At 43.2% G+C, this 14696-nt stretch overlaps 3 protein-coding genes across 6 annotated transcripts in view; 2 read left to right on the top strand and 1 right to left on the bottom strand.

Moving 5' to 3' along the window:
- Positions 1-130: 130 nt before the first annotated feature.
- Positions 131-4316, bottom strand: mettl9 (methyltransferase 9, His-X-His N1-histidine). Of its 2 annotated transcripts, XM_070990839.1 has the most exons (6): positions 4139-4314; positions 3777-3938; positions 2524-2714; positions 2239-2448; positions 1803-1987; positions 131-1710 (listed from the first exon to the last, which is right to left on the bottom strand). In XM_070990839.1, the coding sequence occupies exons 2-6, from the start codon at positions 3870-3872 to the stop codon at positions 1481-1483; spliced, it is 912 nt and encodes a 303-aa protein (XP_070846940.1). In that variant the 5' UTR covers positions 3873-3938; positions 4139-4314; the 3' UTR covers positions 131-1480. The 2 variants fall into 2 exon arrangements, with proteins under 2 accessions (XP_070846940.1, XP_070846941.1); XM_070990840.1 differs by having other exon boundaries at positions 3777-4316.
- Positions 4315-8634, top strand: LOC139349835 (zinc finger protein 665-like). The gene is made up of 7 exons (XM_070990838.1): positions 4315-4450; positions 5271-5473; positions 5592-5684; positions 5766-5861; positions 5957-6067; positions 6342-6465; positions 6550-8634. The coding sequence occupies exons 1-7, from the start codon at positions 4426-4428 to the stop codon at positions 8556-8558; spliced, it is 2661 nt and encodes an 886-aa protein (XP_070846939.1). The 5' UTR covers positions 4315-4425; the 3' UTR covers positions 8559-8634.
- A 5464-nt stretch (positions 8635-14098) lies between these two features.
- Positions 14099-14696, top strand: part of LOC139349865 (caskin-2-like) — a 47210-nt gene continuing 46612 nt past the window's right edge. For 2 of the 3 annotated variants that reach the window (XM_070990900.1, XM_070990902.1), the window contains exon 1: positions 14099-14183. The gene's annotated coding sequence lies outside the window, so the exon portion shown is untranslated. The other variant, XM_070990901.1, reaches the window with a different exon arrangement.

Below are 14696 nucleotides of genomic sequence, written 5' to 3' on the forward strand. Positions count from 1 at the left end.
AGTGTGAAAAAGCCATCTGCAGCAGGAAACACTGTCGCAACACACACCATTGTGTATTTTTTTTTTTTTTTGGCTATGGACTGTAATTCACACTGACAGTTACTGCAGTACGTAAGATCATCTCAACTACTTACACGTCACATTCATTTATTGACACAGAAGAATGAGAACATACAAATGCCAAAAATAATCTAGATTTCTTTCACCCTGCAACCCAGATTATACTCTTTCAATACAAATATGGCATAAATCGTGGCACATTTTCGTCCGTTGTGCTGTAACACCTCAGGGGGCACAACAGCAATGTAAAGCGAGGCCATCCTCTTCCAAATAAAAATGTGAATTCAAAAGGAGTACAACACACTTGTTTAATCCAGTACACTCAGGGCTGTTCTGCTACAGCTGTACTTGGTCTGGTATGACCATTGTCTTATGGAGGCTCATGTTAACAAACTTAAGATAGATATTGTTGCATAACTGACGATTTAGCAGATTTATTGCATTTTTCTAAGGGTTGTTTGTAGTGACAAACTCACTGGGAATCACCACCCAACTTTGCAGGCCCCCTCATCTCCATGGAGCCTTTAAGTCTATTTTGGGTTACTTCCCTGTCATAAGGCTCATTTCAAGCTGCTGAAAAGGGCTGTTCTCCCCTACAAACAGCAGATACACAACATTAGCAACTAGCTGGTTTAATATAGTGCAGAATTTCAGCTGCTGAGGAGCCAAATATTTATCTCAGGAGGCTGAGACTCCAAACGAATGCTTATATGGCTCCTACTACTGCATGTGTAAAGACGCAATTGTTTACCACAACAACTTTATTGCATCAGTGCTGTGTTTTCAGCTTGCTAACACGTCCCCCTTTGTGGCACTTGGTGGCCACAGTAGCCCGTTTCATATAAGTTACAGGCTTGCTTTAAGAAGGCCTCATATTACTTTCATCATACTGATTACATGCTAAAAAAATATATAAATCATTAGATTTCTAAAAGCCCAGAAGTGATTAAGTCAAGTGTGCGCACACACTGGTCCTTTGAATTAGACACAGAAAAAATTTAAAAAAAAATTAAATTCAAGAAAGATTGAACCACGATTATTCCCACTGATCTTACTGAATGACAAAACACTGCCCAAACATAACAGACTTTACAGAACAAACACTTACAACATGGTGATATGTCTCAGAAGATTTGATCTTCAATGGCATTTCATTACAGGCAAACTGCCATTCAACTGTTTTTTGTTTTTTTTTGCTTTTAAAGTAGAGGTATCGCTGTCACACAAGATGGCTGATAAATGTTGGAACTACAGTACCTGAGCTTCATACCTGACTCACCATTTCTAAACAAGTCAGAAATACTGTGTTTTATGAATGAAGCCTATGAGAATTGCACTAAAATCCACCCGGGAGGAAACAACGAGATAGGTTAGTTTAGCAAAATACGGGCCTGTGACGGCGCCACAGTGCATTTGGTATTCAATGAGCAAGTCCTGAACGATCCTCTGAGGCCTTGAGAACGAACACTGCATCATCAAGAACATAGTAATCATTATACATGTCTCCTTCACAGAGATATGGCAACCGGGTGACAGCCTCCACCTCAAACCCCACCCTTCGGAAAATCTCATTGGTCAGTTCGGTTACTTGCTCCTCCCATGTTTTTCCTTTCACTTTAAGGTGTTCTTTGGGGCGCTGCCATCTTCCTCCTAAGCAAAGAAATAGAGACATTTCATTTGGATCATACAGGAAGTATACAGAATTACACGTATGAATCAAGTTGTACTGATTCCCGACTGACCGACTTCCACGTAAGGCTGGAAGGGAAGCACTGCAGCCAGGATGAGTCTGCCTGTGTTGGGAACGAGCGATCGCCTGATGTCCTGCAGGAGGTGCAGAGGATTGTCACAGCGGTCCAGCAGGTTCAGGCAGCTGACCACATCATACTGGAAACCAGTCTGCTGCCACTCATCTATGCCCAGAACTCTGAGTGGGACAGAAAACAGGATGTTTGGATGGTAACGAGTTACTTGTAAGGGTGCAAGAATTAGAATTTTAGGCGTCTCCACATTTTGTACATTGCATACCTCACATGGTAAAATCAGCATAATATATTTCCCTATCTGTTGCTGTACTGATGGAATTAGTGCTGTGGGATGCATATCTCACTGAATTCATCAGAACAACAGATAACAAAGAATTTTGAGTTTAAATCTGGCCTGTGATTTATGGCTCACTTATAATTCCTCCTCTGAAGATGCCACTTCATGGGTGGTGAAACCTCGGTTGCATAAACCTCTCTGAAATGGGCTCCCATCACTTCTGTGACACCTCCATCTCCAGCTCCCAGGTCCAGCAGTCTGTCAGCCCGCCACTCTGGACCGATCCGAAGCAGCCGCTGGAACTGCTCCGCAGAAAACACAAACATAGAGCCACGACCCAGAAACCTGAGACAGACGGCGCGTCAGAGGAAGATACACTGCAGGTGGAACAGAGACGAGATCCGTGTCTGCGCTACTCACCCGTTGATGGACGTGCGGGAGACAAGAGGGCTGAGGACGGTCGACACAAAAGAGTGGTAGAGCTGGGTGAACAGCCAGCCTGATTTCTCCACGCTCTGCTTGAGGAAAGCCTTGGTGTCTGAGTCCAGGTGGCTCTGGATGAACAAGGGCTGCACCGATTCTCCGAGCAGGTCAGGACAGCACTGGTACCACTAGAGCCACAGGAAAAAGGTACGAGAACGATTCAAACTCAAGAGAAGAAGAACCCTTTACAGTGGGGGAACCTTGCAGACTTTGGTCAGGTCTACTTCCTCGACTCTTTACAGCTTAATGGCTTCAATGAAAATCAAACCTTTCCTGTAGGATTATCGTTTAACTGCAGACATGTGATCCCAGCCTAGGTAGTGAACCAGTTCCCCCTAGGATCAATCTATAGTTGCCAAAATAAACTACATACATCACTAAAAACGTCTTTTTAACATGTATATAGAGAGAAATATTTGACACATTGTGTATCTTTTGCAGCTCTTGTTGCCCCCTAGTGTCAGGCTAAGTTATGGCACCCACCTTTAAATAAGTTCCTCATATTTTCTTGGACTTTTCTGTGTGACTGAATGATTTTTGGAGGACATCTTTGCATTATACTTTTTATTCATATCAGTGTTTATCAGTGGTACAAAGTGTGCAGATACTCCCCTACTGTATCAGTTCGTGGATGTGGATGTGTACATGCACAGTTCGCGCGGCTACTCTGGCCTTTCTTGCAGACTGCTAAGATGCAGCTATGATTAAATGTGAGCTAACTGCTAATTATAGTTGACAGGTATCTGGAGCTGTGACACTCTTCTGGGTCTCAATGGGAGTGTAATAAGACTGGAAAAAAATATCAGGCACTAGGACAGATCTACCAGAAAGCCCAGAAGCCATCCATCCATCCATCCATCCAGGATGCATGTTCAAATCAGACGACAGTTTCTAAACTAAACTGTGAGACTATCAAAACGGCAGATGAGTACACACGTCCTTGCAGGTAAATAAAATAAAGAAGTGCAGCATGATAAGCCAGTTTTGTTATCTGCCACATCTTTAACAGCCTCATGCCAAAGTCCATTTCAAAATGTGTCAACTCTGCAATCTGCACCCTGCTAATAGGAAAAAGTGCACGCGAGTCTAGTCTCCACGTGCACATTGGGTGTCGGCCAAACAATTTGACCATGCAAGTTCATATACAATGCTGGTGACTAATTAATAATCGACTGATCGATAATTCATACCTCTTGTGTCTCAATCGCGGCCGCCTCTCTCTCGCTCACCATGTCCATAAACAGTGAACGGACGAGCGGACTGCGGACGTACTTCCCTGTCCACATCCTCCTGATGGAGAGCAGAAAGGCGATGTAGCCCACCACCCACGCTACAAAAATCAATGTCCTCAGCTGTAGATGACACATAATGGACAACAAGCCTGAGAAGGAGAGCTGACAGGCAGCGGATGCAGTCTCGAAGAAGCGACCAGACTGGCCAGTGGATAGCACTGCGTGTTAATATTAGATGACGGTAAAGAAGGTAATGGCAGCCAACTGTAAACCAACACGACAGTGCATGTCTCCAGTTCCAAGACAACAAACAAACAAACCTGAGGGTGCGGTGGATTTAAGAAAGCCAGCTGTTATTTACTCGCCATCTTAGTCTTGTGAACCCATTGTCTGACTCCTTCTCACAAATATCCTCAGACTGTTTCACCTGTGTCTGCCCATTATGACAACAAAAGTCACATCCGCATTGGCTGGACTTCCTGAGTCACCGCTAAATGTGTCCCCGGAACTGTGTCCGCGATTGGCCGCTGTTTGGCTTTAATTGCAACTTTGTCGTTTGTTTGCATTTCTGTTGCTCGGAAGATAACAAAACGAGTGAAGCCGAAATATGCAGTATATCTCTGAGAAGACAGGTAGCAGCAATGTTTTGAAGAAATTCTTCATTTTTTTTATTATTGTGACATCATCGCCGTGGCTTCGTTCCATAACCTCTAAAATAACCCGCTGAGTTCACGTTGGGTGTGAAATTTTTGACTCTTTTATGTAAATCATTCAACAAAAAATGAACATTCGGCAGACTTATTGTGTACTCTCTATTTCCGAGACGAGCGCATGAGTTAATCCTCGCTGTTAGCTTTGTTTATGTGCTGCGCAGGCTGGTTGCTGGACAGTACTACGGTGTACTCGAACGTTACCCCGTCATTCGTTGTACCCGTCACTTTAAACGTGGCCTGCCGAACTCCGTTCTGAATCTGTCAAATTAAAGCACAGCTACCCTTTTTTCATACGTACGTGGCCCGTGAAATAAAACCAAAGAATTGTCTACAAGGGGTCTAGAATTCGGCATGTATATAATACGATGGCTAAAACCTATTTCGAGAAAAGTTTCGAGCTTGTATCAAGTCATTTCGAATATTTATTTACGGCTGCAGCCAGTAGTGTGTAGGGACGTTTGTATAAAATTCAAAGTAGTGTTCAAGATAAATGCTAATTTAAACAGTCTAAATATTTTTTATAAAACTGACCAAAATAAGCTTTACATAGTGGCTATCAGAACATCATAGTCTTGAATGGTATTTGGCATCACATAACACCTTCCTCACCTCCTCTCTTTTAAATACCACTGTATTCTCTTGCTTGCCCATTTATCAAAGATAATTTTTTACTTAATCAGCAAGTGTTACCTGCATCGCTTCTCTTAAACCGACTCGTGTCATTCATCTCTCATTACAGACCCCCCTCTGCCCCTGTCCTGCCTGCGCCTCCTGGTCCCACCGCTTCGCCTGGTCTCTGCAGTAATCTGGGCAACTGTCCAGCAGAAAGTGGTGGCCAATTATGGGCTGCTGGACGACTTTGTGACAGCAGTCACAGACATTGTCCCAGAGCTTCTTAATCGCAGACAGAGGTGTCTGCTGAGCCTTGGCCTCCGGGCTCAGGTACTGTATGCTAGAACTATTGATGGGCCTTTTGCAACCCACATGCTGTATTTCAAAGACAGGACAGTGCTGACTCTTCATGTAAGGCTACAAAGTTACAAACTTTCCTTGGTTTTAGCTGACACTGGAGTTGTGTCGCCCAGAGCAGACGATAGACCTTGTGACCATTCAGCCACACCTCGATGTAGTCACTTCACTGTGGAACACGGAGGTACATTTAGTTTTATTTCATGTGTGTCTGGTTACCATGAAGTGGCAACCAGAGCTTACCAGCCATTGCTCTTTACCACAGATTCGTGATTCAGGAGATGGATCGTCAGCATCAAACCTCCTCAGTCTGGTTAACACCCTTATTAAAGACCAGGAGGAGAGACAGCACTTCTTCCAGGTCGGTGTCTCTGGACTTAAGGCTTGTAGATATTTTTATCCTGTCTGTTGAAAACTGTTCAGCGATATCCATTAAAACAACTCGCTCAATTTCAGGATGTTTTCCCAGCGAGATTTGGAGACGAGTACTTTGAAGACATACGGATGCTTGTGGAGATATTCCTCTTGCAGCTTGACAAGTTGCTCACTGTGCCAAATCTTAAACAGGTAACCTCCAATCTCAAGTCAGTGCATTAAGAATGGAACCTGAGCAATGGTGGAAAAGTTGATTTTGGCAATTTGCAATTTCGATGTGTTAATTAGTGAGCTTTATTGGTGTTTGTAGATGTAGTCCTGAACGGAGCCAAGCTAGCTGTCTTCCCTGTGAGCTAGCCTATGCTAGCTATATCCCAATTCCATCTCTGCATATATATTCTTAAAGAAAACACAAAAGAGTTTTTACCAAAATCCTTAAGAATTCCATTTTCTTTGTCATGAACAGGTTTCCTGTATGCTCAGCGATGTGCCTTCAGTTCTGTCCGAATGCGTCAAGTGTTTCTGTCAGTCTCAGGAACTGAAAACTCTTCTGGAATATCAAAAAGGTCTCAGTCACCTAAATGAAAACGGTAAGCATGCTGTCGAGTTTGGATGGATGTTATAAGTTCGCGGCATGCGGCTGTAATGGTTTCTCTGTGTGTTTTAATTTTCAGACAATCCAGCAGTTGGTGCCAGCATTTGTTCAGCTCTCTGTCTACCACCTTTGGTAAGAGTCTCGACAGATGGGGAAGAAACACCACTGGAAGCAAATATGTTAACTGATTACATGGATGCATTCAACAAAGAACTGACAGTGGAGACTGCTACACTGGGAAAAGGTGCAGACTCAGTTAAAACGGAGAGCGACAAACAAAAAAGGAGAAAGACGGACATCAGAGGTTTGAAGAACCAGTCCTGTGCTAACAGTGAAGAAGGAGCAGAGGGCGAGATCTCACACTCTGTTCAACGTGTTGAGCCTTTGGTTGGGGATAAGATGAGTGGAGACTCTTGTGCGGTTGAGGTTCAAGTAGGGTATAATGTTGAAATTGTTGCTGAGGAGACTGCGGCCACAGAGGATAAACCCTCTGTTGAAGACTTGGTGATGAATACCAAAGACAACAAGCAAACTGAGGCATTAGTCAGAACCACAGACACAAAAGAAGACAACAAGGAGGTCAGTCCGAGGACGGTAACTGGTGAACAAGAGCAAAACATCAATGTATCTAATGTAGTACAGTATGCACCTGTTGTGATCACATCCCAAAGACCAGTCAGACAACACCGAAGTCTGAAAGTGAAAAACGTTTCAATGATAGCCAAGAATGAGCAGCCAAAGAGGGCTCCTCGAGTTCCACCGACTGGCAAGACTTGTCCCACGTGTGGTAAGACATACAGTCGTGCGTCGGATATGAGAAGGCATCAGAGAACCCACACGGGAGAGCGGCCTTTCCGGTGCCTGTGCTGTGAGAAACGCTTTCAGTTCCAGTACGACCTGAAGAGACATGAGTTAAATGTGTGTCGAACCGCTGTGGCACAGCTTCAGAGCTGGTCCTCTGAAGCAGCTGAAGACAAAAACACTCAAGGGGAAGTAAATCAGAAAGAATTAGAGGCTCCTTCTGGAGACGTAATACCTCTTCCCACGAAGCAAGACCTTCAACCGTTCGTCAGCAAAGTCCAGTTAGGAGAACAGGGCCAGCAATATCATCCAGGTAATCAGAGGGGCAAGAAATCGAGAGGTTTGAAGTTGAAAAAGACGGATACTTCGCTGCATTGTGTGGAATGTAACAAGTCGTTCTCAGACACAGCAAGACTTAAAACGCATAATCTGAGACACAAGCCTCGTCCCTGCACCGAGTGCGGGCAGAGCTTCAAAGGTTTCATAGACCTCAGCCAGCACTATGTGGAAGTGCATGACTTCAGGGGACCCTTTGCCTGCACCCTGTGTGAACGAGCCTACACGGACCTGAGAGGTCTGATCAGGCACGAGAGGTTCCACACGGGCGACCTCCCTTTCAAATGCCCCAAGTGTCCCAAAGCGTTCGTTTACGCGTCCGCCCTGGCCTTACATGACCGAACTCACACCAAAGAGGCTCCTTTCCTCTGCTGGGATTGCGGGAAAGGCTGCAAGTCCAACGCCGCCCTGAAGATCCACAGGCTGTGCTGTCACAGCAGCGCCAAGGAGAAGCGCTTCTGCTGCGAGCACTGCGGGAAAGCCTACGCGCTTAAAAGAAGCTTGGACCTCCACGTGGCGAAGCTCCACACCGGCGTGCGCTACCCGTGCTCCCACTGCGGCAAGCTGTTCCGAAGCGCGAGCTCCTTGACAAGGCACGACCTCACCCACACGGAGGAAAGGCCGTACTCGTGCAACGAGTGCGACAAGAGTTTCAGATCTGCGTCAGAGCTAAAGATACACACTCGCTATCACACTGGGGAGAGGCCGTTCAGGTGTCAGGAATGCGGCAAGGGCTTCGTGCAGTCCTATTACCTGACAGCACACATGAGGATGCACACGGGAGAGAAGCCGTATAAATGCCCAACATGTGAGAAATATTTTAAATCCACAGGCATTTTGAAGAGACACCGAATGACTCACACAGGGGAGAAACCCCATAAATGTTCCGTCTGCGAAATGGCTTTCAGTCGGCTTGAGCTCGTGAAAGCTCACCGAAGGAAATTTCATTAAATTTGTGCAGTTTATTTATTTGAAACAAAAAATTGTTTTCACAGGATCAATAAAATATGTCTTTGGAAGCAAACTGAATTTTGCCTTCAGTGTCACTTATGTTTCTCCAACGCAGGTGTTTCAGTACCAGTGTCGTGCAGTAACACATTACTTATCAACATTACTTTTTGCAGTAATGAGTAATTTTAGGGAATATGATTTGAAGATCAGTAATTACAGTACATTAGCTAATCCCAGTAATGTGACAGTTTAGGGGTTGGCCCAGAGTTTGATGGAGGGCTCAACAGCTAGTTGCTAATCGTGCCTGTGTGTTGTCGGCTGCACAGTGCACCTTTGATAATAATCTCACCAACAAAAGTTAGGAAATGTTTAATTTCTGATTCTCTGGCAATTAAACTGCATACTCAACTTAGAAAATTAAACATGACATTTCTAAACTCCGCATGATATGTCAGTCTTTTTATTTTGTTACATTTTATGGGTGAGATGTGGAGGCATGACAGCAGTCATAGGGTGAGATTGTTCCCTGGTATGAGACTGGGTGACTTGCTCAGAGTCGAGCATATCATACAGTATAGTCATTTTAAGTCTTTCAGCTCTATTCCTCAGTGCCAGGGTTCATATCGTCTTCAGTTCCACTGACCTAAAATGAGTCGTCACAGTCAACATTCTGCCAACTTTCTGTCTCTCCACGTCAGTTCTGTTTTGGGTTGTTGCCAAGCTGAGGAGGCGAAACAGAGGAGCTCTCAGGCACAGATCTGTGTCCTCTGGCTGAGGTGTGTAAGGTGAATCCTCCACCTGTTGCTCATCAAGGCGCAATCAGGAGTGACTGGTTCAACTGGTGAGAGCTTCACAATCTCGCTGCATGAGCTACGACTGAGTATTCCTAAAATGTTGCTCTGTCACCAGAACTATGGTTACAACCCGCATTTGGCCAAAACACAATACAGTCTCTGCCCTGTCACAACAACATTTGAGTTTCATTCATTTTACCAGTGGTTGAAGAAGTACTCAGATCATGTACTGAAGTGAAAGCTGCAGTACGACCGTGTCAGAATACTCTGTTACAAGTAACAGTCGTGCATTTAAATTCTTAAATATATTTCAAAGTGCCAAAAGTAAAGTTACCTGTTGTGCACAATGGTATATTTCAGAATAATTTATATTATTGGATTCTAATTATCGCTGCATTAATACGCTCATCACTTTAATGTTGAAGCAATGTATCTTGATCTATAATATTACATCATAATTTATTTGAGGATTATATTTTGTGTTATGAAACTAAATCTTCAGAGTTGTCAAATATGTTTAGTTGAGTACAATATTTGCTTCTGAAATGTATAAGAGTAGAAGTACAAAGTAGCACAAATGGAAATACTCAAATGAAGTACAAGTACATTTTATTAAGTATTGAAGCATTATTTGGGGATTAAAAGACAAAAATCATGCTTCCTCCTCACATTTAATAAAACTTAAAGTCTATAGGCATGCTGGCAGCCACGTGAAGATGTAGTGACATTGCACACAAAAAATATTGTTAAGAGTGAAAATGCAAAAAACAAAAAGAAAAATAAAAACATTGCTAGTCTTTGTTACCGCTTGGCATTAAAAACAGATGGTAAAGTTTGGCCTGAGGGTGGCGCCAAAGGTAAAGGTTTATCCTTTGTAGGACACCTTACCTCAAGCTCAGGTCTGGATAGACCGCTGGCAGCATTCAGGAGATTCTTTCAGTCTGTTGAACCAATAAAAGATCATGCACATCACTTAACTATAGAAACACCTGCTGCAAACAAGCAAAAGTCAAAAGAACAAAAGCAGAACTTTTAACTGATGAGAGCACATACAGAGCTGCTGATTAGATATAATGATTCAAGTGATGGTAGCAGAACTGAACAACATTTCATTTAACTTTTAAGTTTGCAGCTGCACTGTGCTTAATGCTTTTCTCCAAAGTGCTTGTGATGCATCTGGTGCAGTGAAGTTAATGTAGCTATGTGGGAATATAGCAGGACTTTACACAGCCTGTTGTTTAAGTCTATTTTATGGAAGTGCAGAATGTGACTTTTTACCACCTTTTCTTCCTCAGGTGGTGCCTTTAAGCCATGAGAACATTGGACCACTCTCCCAGAAGGTTCTTTTGAGGGGTCTGGTTTCAGCTGTCCTGATTCTTCCTCAACTTCTGGCCTCACCTCCTCCACGAGGAGACGCAAGGAAGAGAGCGACGGGGAAGAGGCTGCTGCGAAGAGGCTGAAGCGATCTGATGAGAGCGACTCTGGCTGACTCCACCACGGAGGGGCTGACAGCCATCCTGGAAACTTCACCACACCAGAACGTGTGGCAGGATGGCTTGGGTGACCCTTTCACCCACTGATGACTGACTTTCATGCATGACAGGATCAGTGATTCCTGAAGTACCCTTTTTATTTCCTCACTTTGGCAGAGACAGTGGATTGACCCTCTTTAACACTGAAGGCTGACCTTTAGATCTGGCTGAGCAAGCAAAACCTCAGGAACCTTTTTTGTCTGGCAGGGCTGTCAACATCCCAGGTAGTAATTAACTTTTTTGTCCTACCTCCACATTTTGGCATGGTGGCTGGATGGACCTTTCTTTCATCCTGAGGGCCGTCCTCTGCGTCTGGCAGGGCTGTCGACCCCTCGCGCATGTGGCAGGACAGGAAGCTTCAGCTTGGTCGTATGGAGAGAGAGACGGAAGACGGCAAAGAACAACTATAAAACAAAGCACTCCACACATGCATGACCAAGAAAGCTCCCCAGAGGTTGTTCTACAGGAGAAGTTCATGCAACTTGGACACGACCTGGACCCTCAATGAGACCAGAACTGCATGAGCCCAGAGGTGACGGACAGCTCTGGGATCAGGGAAGAGGTGAGGGAAGCTGCGTTTTATAGTTATAGCTTTCATTTTATTTTTTGCTGATGTGTACAGTAACAAAGGAGTAAAAACGGCCTTAAAGATATAGTACATTTACATTAATATTTAGAAAAAAGCACTTATATTTATCTCAGTATTAATGAAGGTTTTATCAGTGTTTCTTGCTCTTCAGGGCTTTCTTTGAGTGACTCAAGGGCCCCAGATGAGAAGAAGGATGAAGAAGATGAAAGAAAAGGGAAGAAGAATCCAAGAATGTGAAATAAGAGAACAGTCCTAATGAAGACTGAACGACAGCCCCGAGATGAAAAAAGACACGAGAAACAGATCCAGGATGAGAGCAGAGATGAAAGGCAGCCCGACCAAGAAAAGATAACTCCACACAGTGGAATGATCCTATAGATATTTTAGTACAGATGGTAACACGGTTGTGTTGAGAAAACGCAGTGATTTATGTCAGAATGAATGAAAGTTTGATTTGGTTTTGTTCTTTTCAGGCTTTTTGGGTGACTCCAAGACCACAAGTATGAAAAAAAGAATGAGGAATAAGATGAGGAAGAGCCCCAGGATGCAAACGGAGATGAGGAAACAGGCCCCCAGAGGAGGAACGAGGTGAGGAAAGATGAACGGACTGAGACATAATTGTATGCTAATTGCATTGTTTTCTTTATTTGTGGGCAATGTAACAAGTCTTAAAAATGACTCTATAGATAGAACATATTTCCATGATTTCACTCAGAAACAATGACAGGAGCACTGGTGTTAATAATGAGAGCTGGAAGGCTACTTTAAACCGTGTGTGTGTGTGTGTGTGTGTGTGTGTGTGTGTGAGACCTGGCAGCGTGTACACCTTGGTTATATTTACACATGCTCAGTATTATGCCTCTTATTCAGAATACATGGGATGCCTCATTTGGTTGATTATTGTGTGCGACAAAAATAGCAGAGCATGCAAACAAATTGTTAGCGAGTAAACTAGTGTTTATTTATATGGGACAAATACACAAGATGATATATTCACTGAATATTCAGATGCTGGATGGCAGAGTATTTATAGACTGTGCTCAGATGCAGTGCCTGTTCCTCGATGGGCTTTCAAAAACGAAATGAGGAAACGCAGTTTAAAAATTATATGGAAATGATCATTGCTGTGCCATAAAAGCAAATAATATCCAAACGAGCTGGAGGCATTGTTAGCACCATGCCCAACCCTCTGACCTGGAGGGCCAGCGTGCTGTCCTTTGTAAGGCCCCTCAGCTGAGACTTGGATGAACCTGCTGAGAGCTGAAACTCCCATGCATGCATGCTTGGTGTTTAGCATGCCGAGTTGTTGTTTAACTCTTCACAGCCGACCTTGTGAATCAAATGTTTTCTGCTCATGTTCTGCCGTTTCAGTGTGTCTAAAGAGAATACTGAGCGGCAGTAGTCGAAGAGATTGGCATTCTAAGAAGGAAATCAATTCTGAGCTTTTGAATGGTAAAAAAACACCCATCATACCTGAGCCTGTATGCCTCAAAAACAACTTCATGTCCTTCAAAACTGCCCCCACTAAAAGTTTATTTTGTGAGGTAAAATAGATTTTCAGCTCATTTTTCTAATGTTTTGATGATGAAATGAGTTTTATTAATGATCCTAAACTAATCCATGTCTTGATTCATGTCATTATTTCTCCAATCCACGTGACAAATTTGGAAAAACTTGGGGATGGCTTTGATTTCTTTCTTTTTTCGCAGTGTACAGTTTATTTTAGATTTGTTCGCTTAAACATTTGTGAAAATACAAAAAACCCAGCAAGAGACCGATCTTCTTGAATTTGATGACGATTACTGTCAATATCAGTCCAACCAGCAGATGTCGCCACCACACAACTACACTTGGTCCGAAGCCTTCCTCAGTATCTCCAGGGGGCCTTGATGGGGCTCCAGGGGGTTCCATGCGGGGAAACAAGCGGCCATTTAATTTTCCGTACAACGTTTGCTATTGTTCTAATTTAGAAATAATCCCTGAGACAGTTATAAGCTTCATTTGGATTGGGATCAGCCAGACAGGTAAATTCAATTCAGCAACAAAAACATTTACACTTTGGTCTCAGTCAGGTAGGTAAATGAAACTAATAGAAGGTCCCAGTGTGTTGTTATTGGAGAGTCTCTAACAATCAAAAATTCAGGCTTGTTTGAGGCAGCATTCGCAACCTTATTTGCTGAATTTATTATTATTTAAATTGTATACATTATAATCTATTAATGATTTTTTTTTTAATTGAACTTGTGTTGTACTCTGCTGGATCTCGCTTATCCTGGAATAAACAGCCATAAAACTCCGTTAAGTTACTCGGGGTTAAGAAGGATAATAGATGCTATAATAGCAGAAGTTATGTAATCGTGCCTTCAGAATAAAAACATAAACGAGTGGCAGGCCGGGTCACAAACGATAACAACTGAGTAGTTTCAGAAAGTTTCGGTAAATTTTCCTGCATATGCAAAACTTACTAACCCTCAGGGGCAAAGCATATTCCAAACAAGTGAAAAGGCAGGAAAGTTGACATACAAAGTTACAATATTTGTGGTAATATATTTGGCAAGAGCTTTACTTTGAAAGTCACTATCGGAAGCTGGGTGCGTTTATGCTGTACACTTGACGCTGGCTCCTCTTTCTCGTGCTGTCCAGCACTCTTCCCACAGTAACTCACCAGTGAATTTGTCTGTTACCACCCACAGTGTACTGCCTACAACAGGTGAGAACACTTCTCTTTCTATAAACTTATTTGTTCGCAAAAAGCTAGCTGAAACGACCTCAACTTAGATAAATAACGCCGCGTATAGATGAAGAGACATATGTTTTTAGACTTTCCATGACCGGGAGTCGTACACCTTTGACGGTTGGGACAGATAAGTTAGCAAACGGGGAGAGGCTAAAGGTACGGAGGATCAATACGGCGAGTGGCAGCGGACAGAAATGAATGGTTGTATCCACAAAGAGAGCCTGACTGACCGGCTTTAAACTCGGTGAGAGATACCGGCTGAATTTCGCTGGTAATTCTTTGCTTATTCCAAGTACTTCAGAGTAGACAATCCTGCGAAAGTCTAACATTTCTGTCATTGTTTTATAAGCAGACAATAGAACATGTATGCTAACTTTTAACGAGACGTTGGCATTTTCAATGATATTCGGCATATACGCAAACCATCAAACGGAATCCAATTTCAATAAAATCTTAACTTTTAGCAACTATTTCATCTCTCGTTAG

Source organism: Chaetodon trifascialis, chromosome 21 (genome assembly GCF_039877785.1).
Source record: "Chaetodon trifascialis isolate fChaTrf1 chromosome 21, fChaTrf1.hap1, whole genome shotgun sequence".
Lineage (NCBI taxonomy): Eukaryota > Metazoa > Chordata > Actinopteri > Chaetodontiformes > Chaetodontidae > Chaetodon > Chaetodon trifascialis.